Source organism: Heptranchias perlo, chromosome 5 (genome assembly GCF_035084215.1).
Source record: "Heptranchias perlo isolate sHepPer1 chromosome 5, sHepPer1.hap1, whole genome shotgun sequence".
Taxonomy (NCBI): Eukaryota; Metazoa; Chordata; class Chondrichthyes; order Hexanchiformes; family Hexanchidae; genus Heptranchias; species Heptranchias perlo.
The window spans coordinates 10587479-10612489 of record NC_090329.1 but is presented as its reverse complement, the minus strand read 5'-3'; the positions used below and the strand labels follow the sequence as shown (position 1 = coordinate 10612489).

At 43.5% G+C, this 25011-nt stretch overlaps 1 protein-coding gene across 1 annotated transcript in view; it reads left to right on the top strand.

Annotated features, from left to right (window-relative positions):
- LOC137321575 (CUB and sushi domain-containing protein 1-like) overlaps window positions 1–25011 on the top strand; it is a 2214006-nt gene that overhangs the window by 208658 nt on the left and 1980337 nt on the right. The window contains exon 2 of the mRNA XM_067984007.1: window positions 1786–2002. Coding sequence (XP_067840108.1) covers window positions 1786–2002 — 217 coding nt within the window. The remainder of the gene's footprint in view (window positions 1–1785; window positions 2003–25011) is intronic.

Genomic DNA, 25011 nt, shown 5'->3' with positions numbered 1-25011 from the left:
GTTGTTTCTCTGAGAATTAATCTCCTTCCCAAGTCTGCTATAAATGAAAGGGAGGACTTCTGCTGCCATTGAACGAGAGACGTTTTGGTGCAGAAGGACGCCATTCGGGCTATTGTGCCTGTGCTGGTTTCAGTCTCCCCCCACCCCACCCCCCGCCGCAGTGGGGTTGTGCAGTCTAACGACAATCCCTCGCTCTTTCTCTGTACCCGTTATTTTTTCTTCCTGTGAGCATAGAGTCCATCTATTCCCTTCTGTGCAGATGTAGTTTTTAGCTCAGTTACTTCAAGAATTAAACCAAATTCCATTCGTGTCTGCACTTTAGAAATTGAGATCTTTGGCACAAGATTGTTTTCAGGGCCGTCCATATTATCTGTTCATGTGTCCATAAAAGCGAGGTGTCACGTTCGTGACTTGGCGCATCAATGTTGCCGATATCAGTGCTGGGGAATTGAACATTTGTCTGCTTTGGGCATTCAGTATGGACACCAAGCAGTCCCAAGCCAGGCACAGCAGAATCAACTGGAACAATCAAGTGTTCCATTGACACTGCTTATAATGCCTTAATATCAGGGGGTTGATCAGTGGCCGACTGGTGGAACTTGCCGGTCGGCTGGCCGTACCGGTGGCGAAGAGGCGATTTATGAGGCCCCGGCCTCGTTTCAATGTGACGGGCGAGCTGCGGACGCCAAACGGGCATCTGGATGCAGCTCGCCACTCTTTGGCAGGTCGGTCCTCAGAGAGGGGCACAGGCAGCGTCAAGGCGGAGCAAGGCTGTGTTGGAAGCAGCCCGCAGTCATTTTACGCAACCAGGAAAGGCATTTTGGCCATTTCCTGATCGGAAAGCCAGTACACTGGGACGGAGAGGGCCCATCACATGCTCCGTCCATCTGTCCCTTGAAATTGCAAACAAGATCCTAACTATGTCATTAGGATCCCAAATCCCTCGGAAAGAGGCCTACTGCTTGTTTCAGTCAGACACTTTGGCCCCTCAGCGGTAGGCTGCTGTGAAAGTTGCAGTGGACTGATAATCGGGGTTAACAGGGCAGTAAGGTTAGTGACCCCCCTTATCGCTCTGCTAACACCGATTTTCTGAAGTGAAAATTGGCCCCTAGCAGTCCTTACTGCATCAGTGTGAATATTTGAATTTCCTATGCCTGCCATCCCCAGAGTTTCTTCATGTTCGGGAGATGAAAGGACCTTGTGCTATATAACTGTGCCACACTGTTCCATCCTTTCTCCACCAGGACAGTAAGTTCCTTTCGAACTTTAACAAGCCTACAGACATTCCAGTTATATGATGAGCTGTTCAATAACTTTGAAATGCTTCATTAGATCTGAACCAAATGTCTTGAGTGTCCTTCCATCATTAGTCACTAGGTTGCTTTTTGAAAATGAGCATATTTGGAACGGACAGTGTGTCCCATTTAATGAGCTGTAAGAAATTATATCTGTGATCAGCTGAAAAAGAAGGGCGCACTCAGGAAGCAGAGCATCACAGTGTCAAATTCAGGTGCTCTTCTTAGTTTTGTATCAGCACAAAATAAGCCCATCCCGGTTGTGTGAAAGAAACTTGAATGATCAGATAACAGACCAGTCAGTTGTTTGTGAAAACAATGCAATCGACAGATCTCTTTGGAAAAGTTAACTTTTGATTAGTAGCTGTCACCCCAATGTAAACAAGAAAGTTGACTTTTTATGCATTACTTGTTCTGAATGCAAAGCATGTTAATAAAAGTGCTTTATGTAATGTTATATTGAACAGCAAATTATTTTTTTTCATTTCAGATCAGACCTGTGGTGGATTAGTACAAGGGCCAAATGGCACAATAGAAAGCCCTGGATTTCCTTATGGTTACCCGAATTATGCAAACTGCACCTGGATTATCATTACAGGAGAACGGAACAGGATACAGCTAGTATTCCAGATCTTCGCTTTAGAAGAAGACTTTGATATTTTATCCATCTATGATGGTCAACCACAGCAGGGCAATTTGAAAATGAGGTATGGTGCCATCTGTTTATGAAATGAGCCAGCTGAGACTTGCTCCCACAGATGCTGCTACTCAGCATTAAACGGTCAGGTGATAGATGTGATCTGTAACACTTTGTGTGAGCTAATGCAAAATTCTTGGTTGTTGCAAGTAATTAGACATCAACACATTCTAATTTTAAACCCAAATAAATTCCGTTTTCGAAACTTAAACTGTATAAAGGATTTATCAAATGCTTAATAATGCTGTTTGAAGTTTTCATTATGTTGCATTGTGCCTAGTAGTTGCTTTATTTTTAATAAAGCTTGTCTCATTTTCAGGCAATGTTACTTTTTTCCCCCTTTTGCTTCTCCTGTAGTCTCCTTGTGCCATCTGCTCCCTGGCCAAGAGGACAGGCTGAAGGTTTGCACCTAGATCTCTGCCAATGTCGCTCTATTGCCAAATACTTGACGATACACAGAGTGGCAACTGATACTCTGATTTTCTCTCTGGGAAATGCTGAGTACCCTTTTTGGTCTCCCCACATCACAACACAGTTGAACTCAGATCTGAACTGTATGGGGAATTGTCAGCTCAAACCCAAGGCTTGTCATACCATGGTGCGGTGTGTTTAATCATTTAAAATAATTGATCATAATGCCCGCTTTATATCTCATTGGTTGTATTTGTAATTTACTTTGTCGGATTCTTGACAGATGAAGTGAAAATCTCCATTTTTGTGTAACAACAGAATATAAATGTAAACAGTGTTAAAGCCAGAATCTTCACATGACAGATGTTTCACAAAAGGTGTTACAACTGAAGATTTTTGATTCGCAACTGTAGTCTTTAAATTAGAAATTCGGTAACTGATGGAGGATAAATTTTGTTATAAGAGGCATTGTAGTATATTCATTTTAGTAGTATTGACAGATAGCAGCAATGATAAATTCCCCCCTGAGAAAGGAACACTATCTGCCATTGCTAATACGGTCAGTAAAACGTTGGCAACAGAATAATTTGTAAATGATGTACACTGGTAGGAAGCAATGTTTTATATTCTGCTCTGGGGTTTATTATGGAACAATGTTGCTACTAGGAATTACAACAAAACCTTCATAGAAAGAACATCTGTCTATATTGACCTTCTAATGATAGGTAAAGCAATATACTAACAAATGTGACTTTGACTAATGTTAAGAGGGCCAATGGCTGAATCCCCCATTTTAATGACATTACTGCTATCCCTTTGCAAATGATTTATATTGTCCCTCCTTCCCGTGCCAGTGGTCATTTTTCAAATTTAATTACATGGCTGTAGGAGGGAAAAAGCTGAACTGATGCTGGTGAACTTGGAAACACACAAGGAGCAACTTCATGTAAAAAAAAATGCTGGAAATACACAGCAGGTCAGTTAATGCCTGAAATAAAAAGATAGGTTTGTGTCTTGAATCGGACCTTCATCAGAACCGATATGGCCGAGCAGGAAGATCCCCTTTATTGAGCTGACCAAATGGAGGGGGAGGCACAATAGATACAGGTCAAGAGTTCAAATAAGCTGATTACTTCCACAAATAGATAACTTAAAGCATTTCACAGACTGCAAATAAACTTTTAAATGTTAGAAAGAGGTATGAAGTATTATATACTATACCAAGATCATCTCAACCAATGTTGATTTTTGTTCGGTAAGGGTAACAAGAGATATGGAGCAAAGGTGGGTAAATGAAGCTGAGGTACAGACCAGCCATGACCTGATTGAATGGCGGAACAGGCTCGAGGGGCTGAATGGCGGAACAGGCTCGAGGGGCTGAATGGCCTACCGCTGTTCCTTTGTTCAGTCAGACATATGAAAAGGCAAAGGTCGACCATGGCTTCAAATTAGGAAGAAAAGTATCAGTGTGAGGGAGGGAGAATCCAGCAGGACCATGAGCAATGTGATGATCCAGTTCCACGATAGTTGCTGATCCATATTCTTCTAATGTTGCAGTTGACAGATTAATTTTTTTGTGGACGATGTTTTAGAAGTAGAAGCGCAGACAGCAGGTGTTACAAATTCAGACCTTGCCTTCGATATTCTCACAGGTACAGCGATGCTGATCACTCCTGTCGACAGTCCAAGCCCCTTGGGGTCGAGTTTCCTCTTGCTTCCGTTAGTTATATTCCGGGCAGAATCGGCCGAACCAGTTGTGAAAGATCGGGGAGTTTTAAACGTAAGTGAGTTACGCCCCAAACCACTTGTTTTCCACGATCTTTTACGCTGCTTCAAGAATCAATTCACCCGAATCAGGCCCCGCCCTCAAAACTGGCCACACCCCCAGGTCAAAATTGTGAGACTCCGCAAATTGCTCTGGTTTGGGAAGCTCTTTGAATTGCGTTCATTTTCTTAGGCGATCAGGCACAGTTAAATATCAAAAATTGTTTAATTTACTAAAAAATCTATGAACACCAATGAAACTATTAAATGGTTCAGTATAGTTTTTTTAAGTCAATTTCAGTGATTTTTAAATCAAGTTACTCACAGGACTGGACACTCTTATTAAAAATGCTTATTTTTGCTGATAAAACCCATTTTCAGCTGTATTAATAAAACTGCATCAGTTCCCATTCTTAAATACTGCAAGGAATACTTTTTAACGGAAAGAAAAAAAAGAAATGATTACGTTCTATTACACTGCCCGATTACACTGCTTCATTGAAGATTTTACGTTTGTTATTTTGCAAATGAATTTTAGCGGAAACTTTAAATGTAACCTAACCAATTTCGTGATTGCGCCCAAATTGGAAACTCTACCCCTATATGTTTAGGTGTGTCCGGATTGCCCAATATCTAACTATACACTACTCCATTAGACTAATCCACCGGCATAACAATGAGATCCCCTTGTGATACAAACTAAACATAGTAGGGGTTATGTTGGATAACCACCAAAACCGGTCGTGGTGCGTGATTAACCCGCGCCTGGTCGTTGAGTTGCAGGCAGCACTTAACATTCATGCTGCCTGACTGCTGTTTTACCTGATTGCTGCGAGCAACCAGGCCCAGCTGCGCTGTTGAGTGGCTGCTCAACAGCAGGGGGCCCGGATATCGCTAGGACCACTTAAAGGCAGCCTGCACCTCTTATTTGCAAAAATATAAGATACTAGTCCTCGCGGAGTCTTAAACAGCGATCGGACATCGCACGGGTAAAACACAGATGCAGGTCCCATCCCTCGGTTTACAAACTGTTTAGTTATTTTAAAATATTGAATAAAGGTTGCTCACTACTAAATCCCACATCCTCCAATCTGCATGCCAGACCTCACCAATCTGCCGATCTGAGTTTGCGAGAGAGCATGCACGAAGGTTCTCTGATGATGCACTAGAGGCCTTAGTGCAAGAGATGGATGGAAGGAGGGGCATCTTATATCTGCAGGGAGGGCAAGAGGCCCTCCAGACATGTACTCAAGCGACAGTGGGAGTTAGCAGGAGACGCAGTCAATGCCAGGCGCGTAGCACTACAAACATGGATGCAGTGCAGAAAGAAGTTCAATGCTTTGACATGAGTGGTCAAGGTAAGTTAGGTCAACTGTCAAGTGACATCTCCTGCCAACTGCACCACTAGCCGCATCCACTGCTCCACACACTACAACCTGCATTACCCACCTACCAAAAAACTCTTTTAATCAGATGCTTCTTCTCGCCCTCACACAGTACCACTGTGTTGCAAGTCACACACCCACAAGTCACAGGTCACACACGCTGGCAGCTATTCAACCATGACAGGCATATCACCCAAACATCTTGCAGGACACTCACCGACACACGTCCTGCTTTCTTGCAGGAGAAGGTGGCGCATAACAGGAGGCAGCAAGTCGCAGTGGCTCCATGGAATATGAACCTGCTCTCCTCTCTCAGGATGACAGCATTCCTGACCCACCCCTGCCACTCCGCCAGTGTCCTTGCTGTTGCCTTTCAGCTCGCCAGCCCACTCCCTGTAGAGTATTGAAACTTTATTATAGGAACATAGGAAGATAGGAACAGGAGTAGGCCACAGTCCTAGTATACAAGTATAGGAGACCTCCACAAACAGGTACAAATGCATCAGGAGCCAGAAGCCACAATGCAGCGACTAACCTGTAACTCCTGCATGATCCCTTTAAATAGCGCTGGTGGGGGTCCTCCATGCTGTTTAAGACCTGTTCAGCTGTGCGAGGTTAAGACAGTATGTTGGCTGAAGCATCAAGCTCTAAAATCGCATCTGTCCCTTTAAATCAGCGTTGCACACTGATCTGCTGCATAGTCTCCCTATTTTACCTGGTGCCGGCATTCGTTATCTGCGCGTCCACAAACGCCTTTACCAATATGGCAACGCCTTCGCCAATATGGCGACGCCTTTACCAATATGGTGTCCGGTGCACTTCACGCTAGAATTGTGCGCGTGCATTCCGGATGCCATTTTGGGTCCTTAGGAGTCCACGTAGCGCCTACAAAACGGGTGCCTCGCGGCCCAATTTAGTCCCCAATGTTTTTCTCGTGTGCACCTTTAAATCTTTTTGAAGGTGGACTCAAATAACACTTGGTAAGACAAGACCAAGTATGCATTGCTAAGCTGCTTTATTTCACAGACAGCAAGTGAACAGAGTAACAATTCTGATCAGACTCACTTGATTCAATCAGTGCAACTGTCTTTGTGTGATAATACAAAAATACGGACATTCTATGCATCCTTTCATCAGGGGGTCGCCTTGATTGACTTAAAACAAAATAACTTCCAACTACCCTCCTGAATTTCATCTGAGTCTGGGTAAAAGCCTGGGCAGCTTTCCATTTAAAAATCTGACTTGTATTGTGTGCGTTTCTGTCCCTTTTCTATCTCCCTGTGTTCACAACCAGAGGGAAGGGCCTATGCCAGACAACCCTGGTCGACTGCTTGGGATCAGGGATTTCCTAACACAATAAGTGTGAGGCGTTCATCCATGACTGAGACAGCCTTATTATTTTCTGACTTTGAGGGGAAAAACTTCAATGCCTAGCTCATGAGCCTTTTAACCATCTTTCAGCTCGATGCCCTTTTTAATAAACTTGTGTGAATATATTTTGTTCTTAAAAAAAAAGTCCCGCCATTTTGGTGTAACTCTTTTCCGAATCCTTTCTGTGGAAAAATGGTCAAAAATCCTGAAACATAACTGCAGGAAATGACGATGTGAATCGATTGTACCTGAGCAGCAGAAAGATAAGAAGTTGCCATTGAAAGAATATATGCACAATTTCATTACAAAAGAGGAGGCTTACATGCGTCCTCAGTATAGTTATAATAATAATAAAAAAAACAAAGTACAAACACATAATTAAGTACAGCATTATTGTGGAAAATGCTTATTGCATGGAGGCTGTGCCCAACCCCTGACACTGATGTTGAAAACAGTGAGCTCAACAGTGTAAAAAGAAGAAGCAGAAGTGTGTTCAACAAACCTATTAGCAGCGCCTAAAAAAACTGAGGTGAGAGCTGAACAAAAATAGCACAACTATGATGGTTGTAAACGTACTTAACGGCAAGAAAAATCACTGTAAACTTAAGTCATTTGTTGAAAGTGTGAATTCCATTACTCTAATGGAATTTACTTCACTGAGTGCAGCTGATCATTGAACAATGTGGGAGTGATTTGTCCAAGAAGTATTGAATGGCACATCATTCTTTGAACCAAATAACACGAGAAAGTGCGGAACAAGCACTTTCCATGATCAGTTTAACTTGCCCTTGTTGTGGACTCCATTCTGCTTATTTAGTCATTTAAGAGAAAGCTTGGCAAGATTTCCTCCTGACCCTCATAACTCAACATTCTCCAGTATTTCAATCTGGCCAGTTATTTGCTACCAATGAGACGTCAATGCTCCCAATGCACAGAAACACTCGAGGTTCATGGAATCTTTGATCATTTGTTCCAATTCAGGTCGGGTTTTTATAGAACCATCTTCTCACGAAACAGTGTAATAGCAGCTCCTGTCAGCAGATCTTGACCTCTGCATTTGGAAGCTGCACCTTTTATGTATTCTGCCCTTACAGAGATGTGTACCTGAGAAGCAGAATCTGCTGACTGGATACAACATAATAATACTTAGATTTCTATAGTGTCTTATCACATTGTATCCGGTGTTTCGTACAGTTGATTGTTTTTGAAATGCAGTGACTGCTATGTTGGAAACCTGGCAGTCAACCTGCATCAGCAACAATATACAAACAGTGATGTGATGAATGATTGGTTAAACTGTTTTTTTTGTTGGGAGAGAAATGCACACCAGGATCCTGGAGATCTAACCTAGTTTCACATTAAGATACCGACCTGGCTTTGAAATGGTAGATATTAAACACAGAACAGGATCTTTTACATATTGAAGCTACAGCTAGATTTATTTTCAACTAAATGCAAACATTAGCCAATTACTGAAGATACTATATAAATATCCATACATACAAAGGGTAAGACCATATTGGGTCAATTACCCTCCTTGAGAATGCCTTCTGAAGAAGTACAGAAATCTTTGCTTAAAAACAGAAGTTTGTTTGACATTTATCAGTTTTTGATAATGTTTCAAAGTCCTGCTCGTAACCTCTTGCAGGTCCAACCATTGGTTTGAGGAAATCGTACTGTCACCTTTTCCAGAAGACATCAAATGATGTTTCCTCGAATTTTCAATTAGCATAGGAGATTGTTTTTAGATTGTTAACTAAGCAAATCAATGTTTCCTACACATATTTAATTGAACACTGCAGCCAGATCATCCTAGAAAGAAAGAACTCGTATTTATATAAAATCAGGAGAGATGTATAACGGGCGGCTGATTTGATATTGCCCAAAGTCAAAGTTACCCCCCTATGTGTTCAAGTCACTGGTGTGGAGCTTAAACCTATGACCTTCTGAGCCAAAGCTCATATAAATATATAATTAAAACATTATTATGCCTGTTCTGCAGTGAAACTAGACAAATCATAGAATGTTGCAGCACAGAAATAAACCATTTGGCCCAACACAGTCTGTGCCCGTGTTTATCTCCACTTGAGCTATTTTTTTAAAACCTCACTTGCCTGCTCATTCTTCATACTCTTCAATGCTTTTCAAGGAAATAAATCACTTTTTATAGGAACTTGTTTCCTCTTTAAAAGAAATATATGGACTCTGCTTCGACAGTGGTTTGTGGCAGAGAATTCAACATTCTAATCACCTTTTGTGAAGAGTTTCTTTCTAACCTCCCCTTTAATTGTTTTTGTGATTATCTAAAATTTGTGACTTTTTATTAGAATCTCACCAACCAGTGGAAATGATCTGTCATTATTAAAATCACAATGCTTCGTAATTATGAAGACCCCAGTCAGGTCACCCCTTAATCTTCTCGGCTCTAGTGGAAAAGTCCTTCCTTCTCAAATCTCTCTTCATGACTGGAATGCCTCACAACATATCATTGACTGTTACACAAACCTGCCGATAGAGATACAAACAAAATTCACACGATTCCATCAACCAAACAATAAAACAAACCACTTTGATCTTCTGGTCAAAACACACTCTCTACTTTTTAATTCACGGAAACAAGCAATTCAAACTTTGTGACAATCAGGTTTACTTATACTCATCCCTATCACGTTCAATCTCATTCCTACCAATATTTATCCATCTTTTTGAAAGTTGATTGACTAATGAACTGCTCAAATCATACTGGGGATACGTTGATTTTGCACTAATTTCCTCTCGTTCTATGTTCACAGTCAATGTTAAATATGTAACTCACATCAACACTATCTACGTTTCTGATTTGCACAATGTCTTTTCTCAATCTTCTCACCAATGAATAGATGTTTGTTTCTGTCAGGTTCTCTTAATAATACACAGCCCAATCTCCTGGAATCATCATTGTTCATTTTCTCTGAACCCTCACCAATGCCTCATTATCCTTTTGACAGTAGGGTGCCCAAAGTTCCATAGAAAGTTCTATATATTGCCCCACCAGCGATCGATTTAAAGTTAGAATAACTTGTTTTCAAACTTATCAAATATCTTTGAGATCCATATTGTTGGGCTAGCTTTATTGCTAACAGCCCCAGTTGAAAAGTACACTGGTCAACAGTCATGCCAAAATCCTTTTCAATTTTTTTCTTCTGGAAATCCCTTTCTTGTATTCCCTTCAGTGACTAGTGGGCACCACAGGGCATTGTTATTTTGATTTCATACAATTTGACCAAGTTGATTTAAATCTTATTTTATTCATTATTTTTGTTAAAAAATCAGCTTAGTTAGGCCATACCCTCCTGAAATTCTGGTGATGTTTTCTTTCAATGGAAGATAATTGGATGTATTCCCTGGCCTACTTTACAATAGGACCCCTTTGTTGTATTGTTTTCCATGACCGATGGGCACGGAGGTATCGTTTTGATCGACCCCAACCTTACTGTTTTGATATTGTTTCCCCTCCCCACTTTTGTTTAGAATTAGTTTGGGTCAGCCAGCCCTCCCCAAAATTTTTTATGACGCTGCCTTTTCAAAGGGGCCCAATCCCACAGATCCAGTACAAAATATAATCCCTTCGCTCAGTCCTGCTTTCTCAGGTTTTGAGCTACAGTTTGACTCTTGAGTACCAACATGTGGAGTCTATCATCTCACTAAGAACCTTCTGTGTGGGCACCAAGTGGAATTTTGTTTAATTCCCTCAGATTTTGCCATTTTGAAGTGATTTTGTTGTTTTACTTCCGATTGTTTTTTTTCGTGAAGTCAATTTCAGAAGGCCATCCTGCCTTGGAGTTTATGTTTTTTTGAAAAAACAAAATGGCTTCTTGTTGACATTACAATAGCACTGATTAGAAAATCTGCCTTCAGGTGAGAAAATAAAAATCAATGAGAAAAGAAAAATCAATATGACGGAACCTGACTGGCCCTGTGGCTTTCACTGCAGGAACTGGTTGATAGAAATAGTTCCAAGAAAGCGGTGGAATTTGTCAAGTGAGTGTTGAAGGGGAGCAGCTGCCTGCAGATTCCATCTCCACAGAAACTGAGGGCAATCGTGAAACAGCAGGGACTGATAACAGAGCAGGCACTACATTGCTGAGGAAACTGAGCGACATGGTACCAGCCCTGAACAGCATGCTGTGGGAAGCATCCATTAGACCGCCAGCAAAGTAAGGATCACAGATTGTTAATAAATCAACAAGATGTTTGAAGCCTGTGAACTTGCTGCGTTTCCCACTTTTAATACGTGGCTTACATGAGTGCTTGGATGAGCAAAGATTTATTTGAAAATTAGTTTCAATTTTCTTTTGCTTCCGAGCTTTTATCAAGTTGGGGCTGAAGAGTGTGAGAAAGCCAGAGGTTGCTATGTAGGAGCAGCTGTTATCGCAGCATTCGCAGTGTTATTGGAAGCTGTTTGTCAGGTCTAGAGAGGCTGGTGGTTAAATTAGTGAACCCCGAATCCGGGCACAGGCATCGTGGTGTGCGATTAGCCCATACCCAGTGGGACCTACGTGGACCCCCAGCTGCGTACGTCTCTCCATTTTCTACGTTCTCTCCACTTCTCACCAGCCCGGGGGAGGGGGGGGGCAAATCTCGGATGATTTGCTCGCACCTCTTAAAGGCAGCCTGCGCCTCTTATTTGCAAAAAATAAGATACGGGACCGCACGGAGTCTGAACGGAGATCAGACATCGCACACGTAAAACACAGATGCAGATCCCGTCCTTATTGTTTTCAAACTGTTGAGTTATGTTAAAACATTTAATAAAGTTTGCACACTACTAAGTCTCACATCCTCCACTCTGCCGTCAGACCCCACCAATCTGCCGATCTGAGTTTGTCCCGGGCCTGCGAGAGAGAGTGCACCAAGGTTCTCTGATGATGCACTCTAGTGCCTTGGTGCAAGAGGACTGAAGGAGGAGCGTCTTATATTCGCAGGAGAGCAAGAGGCCCTCCAGAAATAGGCTCCCGAGGCAGTAGGGGACGAAGTCAATGTCAGGCTCATAGCGCCACGAACATGGATGCAGTGCAGGAAGAAGTTCAATGCTTTGACACGAGTGGTCAAGGTGAGTGAGGTCAACTGTCAAGTGGCGTCTCCTACCAACTGCACCACTAGCCGCGTCCACTGCTCCACACACTACACCCTCCATCACCCACATAGCAACAAAATCTTTCAATCAGTACTCAACTCTTCCAATCAGATGCTTCCTCACCCTCACACAATTCCACTGTTGCAAGCCGCACACCCACAACTCACAGGTCACACACGTTGACAGCGATTCAACCATGACAACCACATCACCCAAACATCCTGCAGGACACACACCGACGCACGTGCCACTTCCTTGCAGGAGAAGGTGGCGCATAACAGGAGGCAGCGAGTGGTAGTGGCACTTAGCCCCTCAAGCCTGTTCCTCCATTCAATAAGATCATGGCTCATCTGTGACCGAACTCCATAAACCCGCCATTAGCCCCATCTCCCTTCATACCATTGGTTAACAAACACCTATCAATCTCGGACTTAAAATTAACAATTGAGCTAGCATCAGCTACCGAGAGCGTTCCAAGTCCTGGCTCTAAATGTTAGACAATGTCCCCTAGTCCTGGTATTCAAGCATAGGAGACCTCCAAAAACAGGTACAAATGCCTAAAGCAATAATCCAGCAACTAACCTGTAAACCCTGCATAGTCCTTTTAAATAGTACTGGTGGTGGGGGGGGGTCTAGGACATGTTCAGCTGGTCGTGGTTAAGATAATGCGTTGGCTGCAGTGTTAAGTGCCAAAATGGTGTCTATGCCTTTCATTCAGCATTGCACACTGATCTAACGCATAATCTACTTACTTTGCATGCTGCCATGGTTCGCTATTTTGCGCCTGCACAATCCCCTTTACCAAGATGGCATCCGGCGCACGTCACGCAAGAAGCGTGCTCACGCATCCTGGACACCATTTTGGAACTTCGGGAGGCCGCGTAGCGCCGAAACAACGGGCGCTACACGGCCGAATTCCTAGCCCCCTATGTTTTACTAGCGGACTTTCACTGCTGCGATGCACGCTGCGGTAGAATCAAGTGGGAAAGAAAGTCATGTAGTGCAAACCTCTGCCCAGGCAAGAGGAGGCTGCTGGAGCAAAGTCAGAGAGCCTGAGTTTGCCCTGGTGTTAATAAAAGCATATCCTGTGATTCTTTTAGTACTTTTAACAGCTCAAGTACTTTACCTCACAAAAGCTTCATACGCAGTCAGAGTCTGGTCAAATTCCCGTGCCTCGCTGCCTCTGCCAAAGACTAATCTGCCTCTGAAGCTGTCTTCTGGTTTCTCCTGACATGCCGACAGTCAATGATTTGAACCAAATGCCTGAGCTCGTCAATAAAAATCAGCAAGGACTTAAACTTCTCGTGTTCTTCTGAGGTTGAGCCAGCACTGCTCGATCTTGTGCACATATATTATTAGGCTTCATGGCTCTTAATTCATATATTGATTTTTTTTTCTTAAAGGATAAGAGCAGACTATTTCAAGTGGATTTATTGTTTAAAAGTGATGTGATTTTTATTACCCAACTGAATTAGTTCAACCGGATAACCCTTCCAGGATAATCTTTATTTTCCATGAAAAATAGAATTATGGTGGACTCCAAATGCTGCAAAATTGCACTAAATCTCAGGGCCAATAATGTTCTGCTGGCACATGTGTGGTGGAGTAGATGCTGGTGACCTCCACTTCTGACCCTGCCACCATCTCTGGGGTCAGGATGGGGTGGAGCGATTGGTATGTTATCAATGAGCTGCTGTGGGTACATCTCGGGCATCTGCTATGAGGGTGAGGGGAAAGGAGGGGACAGGAAATGTAGTGCAGGTTGGCTGTTCCTTCATTCCCTGGCCAAACAATGCTACCACATCTGAATTGTTTTTGCAATTTTATGAACTTGCGCACAGAGGGAGAGAAATTATGTGCTTTATTTCTGAGTTGGGATTTCCATTGAGCTGTACATAGCAGAAAAAATAGGATGAAGAAGCCTTGATTAGAACTTTGGATCCCTTCCTGGTGATTGCCCATAAACGTTGTTCAAGCAAATCAAAGCCGGTCTTTGCTTCCTGGATTTGGACCCTAAAGCATGTACAGCAGCAATGGAAGCATTCATGAGAGATGACCTACTGCTGTGTCTATGGTCTGCGTTACTGTGGTTGCCACTGCAGATGCTATTAATATTGTTGTCTGCAGAGTTTCAGATTGCAATGCAGACAAATGTTCATCCACCTTCTGCGCTGACACTGAAATAAAGCCTTAGTCCATGTGTTTTGTCATCTGTTGGAAAACTGTCCATTAATATCTGCAAGACAAGGCAACTCACGCAGAGAATCTCCACATTGTTTCCGCTGGCACCTCAGTCATTACCATCCCTGCTAGATTTTTAGTGTCAGGCTTTGCCCTGTGTTTCATCCTGTACTGCTGCAACCTTATCACCAAGTCATGGATGTGAAGCATGTGTCTAGATTGCTGACTGATAGCAGTGTGGAAATAATGGTGAATGTTTCCCTGCAGGTGCACAACGAAGACCGCTGGATTCTCCATGCTTTGTGAAAGAGCAGATTGGGCATTATTAGTCTCCATGTGCGTCTATCCATTTGGGTTTTATGGTGTCATTACAAGAACATTTGTTCACAATTAGTATATGTCAAAACATTGACTTAACATATGGTACAAATCATCGGATATATGATGATTTATATGGTATATACCAAGTGGGTGATGTACCCCACCACTTCCTGATAAATGTTACTTTCCAGAGCTTCATACTGTACTAATTTCACTATGCATAGCTCAAGTGCTGAAAAATAATTGTCCTTTTCCACTCCTTGCCCTCCTATTCAGCGTGAGTTTGAACTCCAAACATAAGCGTCGTGTAAATTAATAATAGAGGCTGATGCACCATCTTTATTGATGCCTATAAAAACTCACAGATGAAACCAAAACCCATATGTGTCCTTCACTTCCATATTACATATGGTGATACTCTTGTCATTATCTTATGACTTTTTTAAAAAGGTTTTTAGGGATCTACTCCCAGGTTTTCACTGGTGCACCCTGTATTTATCAATTGGTTAATCTGCTTTCATGTCGTTGTATTTGCATTACCAGTTCAAAAAGTTCAGCACATATTTCTAGAGTGCTATATGTAAGGATTTCCACATCGCAGTCGGTGAAATGAACGTTCCAAGATCTTTGCTGTATCATCTCCACTCAGTTTTGTGCAATTCACAATTGATTGAACAAACTCTTCACAAATTATACAGGTTCTAAGTGGCAAGTTAGCAACTTGGGTGCAAGGGGTGGGCTGCACCCCCGGGGTCGACCTGCCTTTCTCCACCACATTCCCGGGCCATGGGAGCCTTTTCTGCTTTGCCAGATTTTCCATGCTGTCGTCCCCTCTGCTATTCTGCAGTATTTATTCACATCTCCTCTAGACTCACATTTTGTTTCTATACTTGTCCTATTATCACCTCCTTTTGCCCTGCACCATCATCACTTTTGTCATTTACTCACTCCTGCCCTCCACCCGAGCACAGTCTTTTCCCTTTTGTTCTTTCACTGGCCCCTTTTCTCTGGCTCTGTACCTGCTTAAAAGCTGTTTGCCTCGAACATCTTCCAGTTCTCATGAAAGGTCATCGAACAATTCTGTTTCTCTCTTCACAAATGCTGCCTGACCTGCTGAGTGTTTCCAGTCTGCTTTTATTTCTAAAGTTGTGTTGTGATTGGTGACTCCTTTTCTTTCACTCCAGTTATCAAATTTGGATGGCTGGAGACTTAAGCAGCAAAAGTGCACGCACTGAGGATCTTGATTTGGCTTCATCCAATTTCTACGCAATAAGGACGATTAACATTTATTCTTCAAAAGAGGAAAATATGGTCCTTCATGTTCTTGGTGCAAATCTGCTTCCAAGTAGCACATCATAGTAAAGGTCCAAATAACATCAGTATTTTATAATAAAGAACACAACACTATCAAGTGTGGAGATTTTACTGTCACTCTTCAGTTCTCAGAGGTGTGAAAAGATCTTGTTTCCTGTGACATGCCACTCCAAACTGGGGTGGGATACTGCTGTTTTATTTCTATGATCAGGTCTGATGCAAAACCACCCAAATTTATGGCACATTTTGCCACGAGAGAGAGAAAGTGGAGCTTAAAATGTGTCATATGTGGGAATTGTCCTTGCTTTTCAAATTCTCTTTTTTTCTCTCTTGTTAGTGCTGTAGAGCAGGTCTACATTTTTGTGTTGGCTCACAGCCACAGTGCTGGAGCCTCAGCTTGAATTTCAGACTTGGCTGACAGTCACACTTGAGAGAGGGAGAGTTTCTCACTTCATGGCCAGGCTGTCTGTAGAGTAGGATAGAAAACTGCCCATAAACAGTCCGCCTACACTGTGTGACCGAACTGTAACTTCTAGTGGGACAGATGTTGAGGAGATTTGGAGCCCACAAACTGTGTATGACTGAAAGTGATTACATGGCTGTGGGAAATTGACTGGATAGGGAAGGATAGGGGGAGAAAGTAAGGAACATAAACACTTATTTTATTGAAGTGGTGGCCTCTACATAAAGGCGATGCTCTGGCCATCTCACCAGAACTCCTGACTAATTTGAAGCCTGCAAATAGAAATGGAATGTTTTCAAACTAGATTTCCTGCAATTTACATCAAATGGAATATGTAATCTTGTTGATTTCCATTTCAGAATGGAACACAGTGCATCTGAAATGTGCACCATTGATATAAATGGAAGCATTAGAAGTAACGAACATTAATCACAGAGTAATCAACGTCTATTCATATCACAGATTTAAAAAGTGTTGATGTGATGTGGCGATAAATTGCAGCTGCTTGGAATTAACGACTCTGAAAGCCAATCCCTTAGTATTTCAGTGGCGTGGTTGTTGAAACCTGGCCTTTTGTTTTTAGCTAATGATTTTTGGAAATTGAGATGCAGAGTGCAGGTTTAGACTTGTATGTTTTTATCATATCACTAACCACCATAATAGTACAGTTTCCTTATGAGGCTCAGTATTCACCACATTCTTTCTCAAGACCATTCCATCAGGTACTTCTCTGCCTGAGATGAGCTTCTGACCACAGATCCACTCCATCACCAAGACCGCCTACTTCCACCACTGTAACATTGCCCGTCTCTGCCCCTGCCTCAGTTCATCTGCTGTAACCTCATCCATGCCTTTGCTACCTCCAGATTGTCCTATTCCAATGCTCTCCTGGCCAGCCTCCCATCTTGCACCGTCCATAAACTTGAGCTCATCCAAAACTCTGCTGCCCGTATCGTAACTCGCACCAAGTCCCGTTCTCCCATCGCCTCTGTGCTCCCTGACCAACATTGGCTCCCAGTCCGGAAACGCCTCGATTTTAAAATTCTCCTCTTAGTTTTCAAATCCCTCCATGGCCTCGCCCCTCCCTATCTCTGTAACCTCCTCCAGCCCTACAACCCTCCGAGATCTCTGCGCTCCTCTAACTCTTGCATCTTGTGCATCCCCGATTTTAATCGCTCGACCATTGGCGGCCGTGCCTTCAGCTGCCTAGGCTCTAAGCTCTGGAATTCTCTCCCTAAACCTCTCCGCCTCTTTACCTCTCTCTCCTCCCTGAAGGCGCTCCTTAAAACCCACCTCTTTGACCAAGCTTTCGGTCATCTCTCCTAATACCTCCTTATGTGGCTCGGTGTCAAATTTTGTTTGCTAATCGCTCCTGTGAAGCACCTTGGGATGTTTTACTACATTAAATGCGCGATATGAGTGCAAGGCGTTGTTGTTGTTGTTGAGGCCACCTAGATCATTATTCTCATTTTTAGTTCACTGAAACCACTGCTTCCGCCTCTTTGAGAGGTACTTAGATTTCTGTTTCCTCCCTGATTCCATCAAAACTTGCTGCTGTCCCCTGAACCAAGACTGTTGGCCTATGCCTGTAGCCAACCAGCCCTGCAGCTGTCTCCCTAACATTAAATAACCACTATTCAATGCATGGGATTCTCCTTCACAAATAATAAAAACTGATTATGCTTTACAACAACAACAACTTGCATTGATACAGCGCCTTTAACGTAGTGAAACATCCCAAGGCGCTTCACAGGAGTGATTATCAAACAAAATTTGACACAGAGCCACGTAAGGAGATATTAGGACCGGTGACCCAAAGCTTGGTCAAACAGGCAGATTTTAAGGAGCGTCTTTAAAGGAAGAGAACATAAGAACATAAGAAATAGGAGCAGGAGTAGGCCATAAGGCCCCTCGAGCCTGCTCCACCATTCAATAAGATCGTGGCTGATCTTCAACCTCAACTCCAATTTCCAGCCCGATCCCCATATCCCTTGATTCCCCTAGAGTCCAAAAATCTATCGATCTCAGTCTTGAATATACCCAATGACTCAGCATCCACAGCCCTCTGGGTAGAGAATTCCAACGATTCACAACCCTCTGAGTGAAGAAATTCCTCCTCATCTGTCTTAAGTGACCGACCCCTTATCCTGAGACTATGCCCCCTAGTTCGAGACTCTCCAGCCAGGGGAAACAACCTCTCAGCATCTACCCTGTCAAGCCCCCTCAGAATCCGATATGTTTCAATGAGATCACCTCTCATTCTTCTAAATTCCAGAGAGTATAGGCCCATTCTACTCAACCTCTCCTCATAGGACGACCCTCTCATCCCAGGAATCAACCTTCGTTGCAATGCCTCTAAGGCAAGTATATCCTTCCTTAGATAAAGAGACCAAAACTATACACACTACTCCAGGTGTGGTCTCACCAAAGCCCTGTACAATTGTAGTAAGACTTCCTTACTCTTGTACTCCAAACTCCCTTGCAAGATAGGCCATCATATCATTTGCCTTCCTAATTACTTGCTGCACCTACATGCTAACTTTTTGTGTTTCTTATATGAGGACACCCAAATCCCTCTGTACACCAATATTTAATAGTTTCTCACCATTTAAAAAAATTCTGTTTTTCTGTTCTTCCTACCAAAGTGAATAACCTCACATTTCCCCACATTGTACTTTATCTGCCACCTTCTTGTCCACTTCCTTAACCTGCCTATATCCATTTGCAGACTCTTTGGGGGAAAAAATTGGATAGGGCCTGTTTTTGGGCGGGGGTAGCACGATCTGCTGATACTCTGCGCCCAATGGCCCCTGCACGGTAGGTTGAGACTTTTGTCAGGCCTGAGGACTTACTTGCAATATGCATTGGAAATCAGCATTGAACGAGGATTCCAGGCAATTCGCACTTGCCACCAGCAGGGGCAGCTCCAATCTCTTAAAGGCAGGCTGTCTGTTAGAAATCTCTTAAAGGCAGCTGGTACCTGTTATTTGCTGAAAATAACAGTCTGCTGTCTGCATGGAGTCTGAACGGAGATCAGACATCGCACACATGAAACACAGATGCAGGTCCCGTACCTATGTTTACACACTGATGAATTATGTTAAAACATTGAATAAAGGTTGTGCACTACTAAATCCCACATCCTCCAATCTGCACACCAGACCTCACCAATCTGCCGATCTGAGTTGGTACCAGGCCTGCGAACGTGTGTGCACCAAGGTTCTCTGCTGATGCACCAGAGACCTTGGTGCAAGAGTGGACAGAAGGAGGGAGATCCAATATCGGGGGAGGGGGTTGGGGGGGTCAAGAGGCCCTCCAGACATATATCCAAAAGGCGGTGGGGGTGAAGTCAATGCCAGGCGCACAGCATCATGAACATGGATGCGGTGCAGGAAGAAGTTCAATGCTTTGACATGAGTGGTCAAGGTGAATGAGATCAACGGTCAAGGTGAATGAGATCAACGGTCAAGGTGAATGAGATCAACGGTCAAGTGGCGTTTCCTACCAACGGCACCACACACTACACCCCCCCCATCCCAACGTACCAATAAACTCTTTCCTTCAGTACTCAACTCTTCCAATCATTCTTACACATTCTTACACATTACCACTGTTGCAAACCGCTCACCCAAAACTCACAGGCCACACACACTAGTAGCTATTCAACCATGATAGGCACATCACCCAGACACACGTCCCGCTTTCTTGCAGGAGAAGCTGGTTCACAGGAGGAGGCATCAATTGGCAGCAGCATTTAGCCCTTGAGCCTGTTCCGCCATTCAATGTGATCATGGTGGACCTGTAACCTAACTCCATATACCTGTCTTAGCCCTATTATCCCTTAATACCTTTGGTTCATGGAAATCTATCAATCTCAGATTTAGAATTCACAATTGAGCTAGCATCAACTGCTGTTTGCAGAAGAGCGTTCCAAACGTCTCCCACCTTTTGCGTGTAGAAGCATTTCCTAACTTCACTCCGACATGACCTGGCTCTAAATGTTAGGCTATGTCCCCGCGTCCTCATATTCAAGTATAGGAGACCTCCAAAAACAGTTACAAGTGTCCCGGCAGCCAGAAGCAATAATCCAGTCACTAATCTGTAAATCCTGCATAGTCCCTTTAAATAGCGCTGGTGGGGGGGGTCCTCCAGGCCCTCGAAGACATGTTCAGATGGTCAGGGTTAAGACTGTGTGTTGAGTCGAGCGTTAAATCTCAAAATGGTGCCTATCACTTTAAATCAGCATTGCACACTGATTGTATCCATTTTCTCCTTACTTCACATGCTTCCGGCGTTTGTTATCTGCGCCTGCGCTAACTCATATACCAAGATGGCGTCCGGCGCGCGTAACGTCACGTGCGCAGCCAAGACACCATCTTGGCACTTCAGGAGGCCGTGTACTGCCAATAAGTCCAACAGGCGCTATAAGTCCAATTCAGCGCCCTTTGCGTCCTCCTCACAGCTTATTTTCACATCTACCTTTGTATCATCAGCAAACTTGGATACATTACACTCGGTCCCTTCATCTAAGTCAATAATATAGATTGGAAATAGCTGAGGCCCGAGCACTGATCCTTGCGGCACCCCACTAGTTACAGCCTGCCAACCTGAAAATGACCCGTTTCTCCCGACTTTCTGTTTTCTGTCCGTTAACCAATCCTCTATCCATGCTAATGTATTTATCCAACCTCATGAGCCTTTATCTTGCACAACTATCTTTTATGTGGCACCTTATCGAATGCTTTTTGAAAATTCAAATATACGACATCCACTGGTTCCCCTTTCTCTCCCCTGCTAGTTACATCCTCAGAAAACTCAAATAAATTTGTCAAACACGATTTCCCTTTCATAAAACCGTGATGACTTTGCCGAATCATATTATGATTTTCTAAGTGCCCTGTTACCATTTCCTTAATAATGGATTCCAGCATTTTCCCGATGACTGATGTCAGGCTAACTGACCTGTAGTTCCCTGTTTTCTCTGTCCCTCCTTTCTTGAATAGCAGTGTCCATTTGCTGTCTTCCAATCTGCTGAGACCATTCTAGAATCTAGGGAATTTTGGAAGATCACAACCAATGCATTCACTCTCTCTGCAGCCACCTCTTTTAGAACCCTAGGATGTAGGTCATCAGGTCCAGGGGATTTATTGGCTTTTAGTCCGATTAGTTTCTCTAGTACTTTTTCTCTACTGATATTAATTACTTCAAGTTCCTTTAAGTGCCGTGGTCAGTTTGCCCATCTTCCTGCAGTCCTTGCTCTTGTCCATACAGGTAGCAAGTACCTTATACCCGTTGGACAAGGTCAAGGGCTGAGGCTCCTCCATCACTGCATCTTGGGTACCCATACCTGTCTGCCTTGCAGTCACATCCTCCTGTCCCTGACCGACTCTAATCTACTACTTAACCGAAGGGGAGTCTCTGCCTCCTGGATCAAAGTGTCCCGATAACTCTCCCCCTCCCTGATGCATCACAATGTCTGCAGCTTGAACTCTGAACAGAAGTTCCTCGAGTTGCAGACAATTACTGCAGATGTGATTGCTCGAGATCTCGCTGGTCTCCACAAACTCCCACATGCTGCAGTTATGGCACACCACACGCTGCAGTTATCCCAATCTAACCTTGTTTGATATATTTAATTAGTTAAAAGTTTTTATTCAATCGTTAATTTTTTAGTTTTATTAACTAATTAGTTTATCTAGTTTAAGTTATTAATTTAATGAAGTAACAGCAAGTTATAGTTTCCCAGCTCTTAGTTTAACCCATTGCCCTAGCTTAGAGAGCAAAAAAACAATCTGATACTCACCAACCAATCACCTACCTGATGTCCGGTGCCTCACTCCTTGATTTTTTTATTGTTGTTTTTGATTTCACCGAGTCCTGCCGTGCTGCTCTGCCGCCTCTCGGTTCCGCGATCTGACTCAGCCTCAAGCTCCTGAGAGAGAGAGGTAGAGAGGCAGAGAGATTTAGGCATGGAATTCCAGAGCTTAGGGCCTAGGCAGCTGAAGGCATGGCTGCCAATGGTGGAGTGATTAAAATCGGGAATGTGCAAGGGGCCAGAATTGGAGGAGCGCAGAGAGCGCAGAGATCTCAGAGGGTTGTACGGCTGGAGGAGGTGACAGAGATAGGAAAGGACGAGGCCATTGAGGGATTTGAAAACAAGGACGAAAATTTTAAAATCGAGTCATTGCTGGCCTGGGAGTCAATGTATGTCAGTGAGCACAGGGGTGATGGGTGAGCAGGACTTGGTGCGAGTTAGGATATGGGCAGCAGAGTTTTGGATGAGCTCAAGTTTACGGAGGGTGTCCAGGAGAGCACTGGAATAGTCGAGTCTAGAGATAACAAAAACATAGATGAGGGTTTCAGCAGCAGCTGAACTGAGGCAGGGGCGGAGACGGGTAATGTTACAGAGGTGGAAGTAGGTGGTCTTGGTGATGGAGAGGATATGGGGTTGGAAGCTCAGCTCAGGGTCAAATAGGACGCCAAGATTGCGAATGGTCTGGTTCAGTTTCAGACAGTGGCCAGGGAGACCGAAGGAGTCCGTAGCTAGGGAATGGATTTGTGGCGGGGATCGAAGACGATGGCTTCTGTCTTTCCAATATTTAATTGGAGAAAATTTCTGCTCATCCAATACTGGATGACGGACAAGCAGCATGACAAAAGCTACAGGATACATTTTGTAAGGTTCCTTTTGCAAGGTTATTTTTAATAAGCCTGATCTGTAAACTGAGAGCCTATCCACACACTCTGACAGAGTGGTTATTACCCCTTATGCAAAGACTAAGAGGACACAAGAGGGCCGGTGGCATTTCCAGTGAGCAAATTACAGTAACAAAGGTATTCACTGGTGAATGAGGCACTGGGGGGCAGAGCCCTTCAAAATTTACCCTTCAAACTCAAATGGTAGCAAATAAAAATGTGAGACATTTCATGAGATAAATGATCAGTAAGAACAAATGGTGTAATGGGTTAGAACACCATTGGGAGCAGGGTTGATTTCAAGTCTGATGAGACCAATAGGATAAAGCCTCCTCTGTCTACCGTCTTCAAGGGTTATCTGATTAAGATTTTAATGAGGTCATGCCACAGCCAAAAATGCCTATAATTCTGCGCTAAATATCGGTAAGTTAGCATTTCCACTCATAGGCCATGAGGATGGCTGGTGTTGTAAGTGGGGAATTCACCATGGTCTTGCAGGGGGTGTTCTTCAGAGATTGGGTTAAGCCACATTATTGGTGAGGAGTACAAGCAACTCCAAGGTGTATCTGACCTGGAAGTGTCCAATGCCCACACTGGGTACCCAAAGTGGAAAATTGTTTATTCCCCAACAATAATGCTCCTTACCTTGATGAGCACAAAATCCATCAAAAAAAGTGAGTTGTATTTTTCAACAAAAAACCTACGGGTCAGAAAGCTCCCAGTGTCTGTACTTAGTTTGCTGACCTTAACCATGGTGGTGCATGGGAGGTGTTGCAATTGACCTCAGTGTCCAGGTTTTCATGATCTCTATCCAGTAACCCCTGATGGAAGTGTGGATGTTCAGTGAAGGCTGGATTATGGAGCAGAGGTCAGAAGTTTTCCCTCCCCGTAGTCAAATGCTGGCGTTCACCGTCAAGGCTGACACATGAACAATGGTCGCTTGGGCAGAATCCTTACTGATGACAACTCAACAGTTAGAAAATTGAGAATGATGGGGCGTCCCATGTCAGTGGAAATATACCCCGACAAGGAATTGGGGGGAGAGGGGTGGGAACTGGCAAGGCCAATTGGTGAGGAAATATAAATAATCTTTTCAGAATCTTTCCAGTAATAGTGACTAGTCAGTGTAGAGAGCACTTTTTGCCACAGAAATGGCATGACATTGTGGGGTATAATTGATATCAGGACGGTACCAACTGACCTTAACTTACAGAGGTGAACTTTTTCGTGTAATATGCGGTTTCTGAAACTACAGTGCATATGTTTTAAAATTTAGGATGGATTTGTCTGCTCAGTTTTCCCTCCAATAATTTGAGGTCAAATTTTTGTCTGTTTGTGATTTTTTTTTTATTCGTTCATGGGATGTGGGCGTCGCTGGTGAGGCCGACATTTGTTGCCTGTCCCTAATTGCCCTTGAGAAGGTGAATTCTCAGTGTGCATCCAATGTTTTTGCATTTAATCCGTCTTGGGTACTACGGGTGCAAGTAAATAGCATACACAGAGTGTGGCTATTCCATTTAAGGTAGGCATATGCTGTTTGCAACTTATCATGCTAGTTTATACCATAGAATCACAGAATAATAGAAAGGTTACAACATGGAAGGAGACCATTTGGCCCGTCTAGTCTGCGCCGGCTCTATGCAAGAGCAACCAGATGGTCCCACTCCCCTGCCCTTTCCCCGTAGCCCTGCAATTTTTTTTCCTTTCAAGTACTTATCCAGTTCCCTTTTGAAGGCCATTATTGAATCTGCCTCCACCACCCCCTCGGGCAGTGTATTCCAGATCATAACCACTCGCTGTGTAAAAAGTTTTTCCTCATGTCACCTTTAGTTCTTTTGACAATCACCTTAAATCTGTGTCCTCTGGTTCATGACTCTCCCACCAGTGGGAACAGTTTGTCTCTATCTACTCTGTCCAGACCCTTCGTGATTTTGAATATCTTTATCAAATCTCCTCACAACCGTCTCTGCTCCAAGGAGAACAACCCCAGCTTCTCC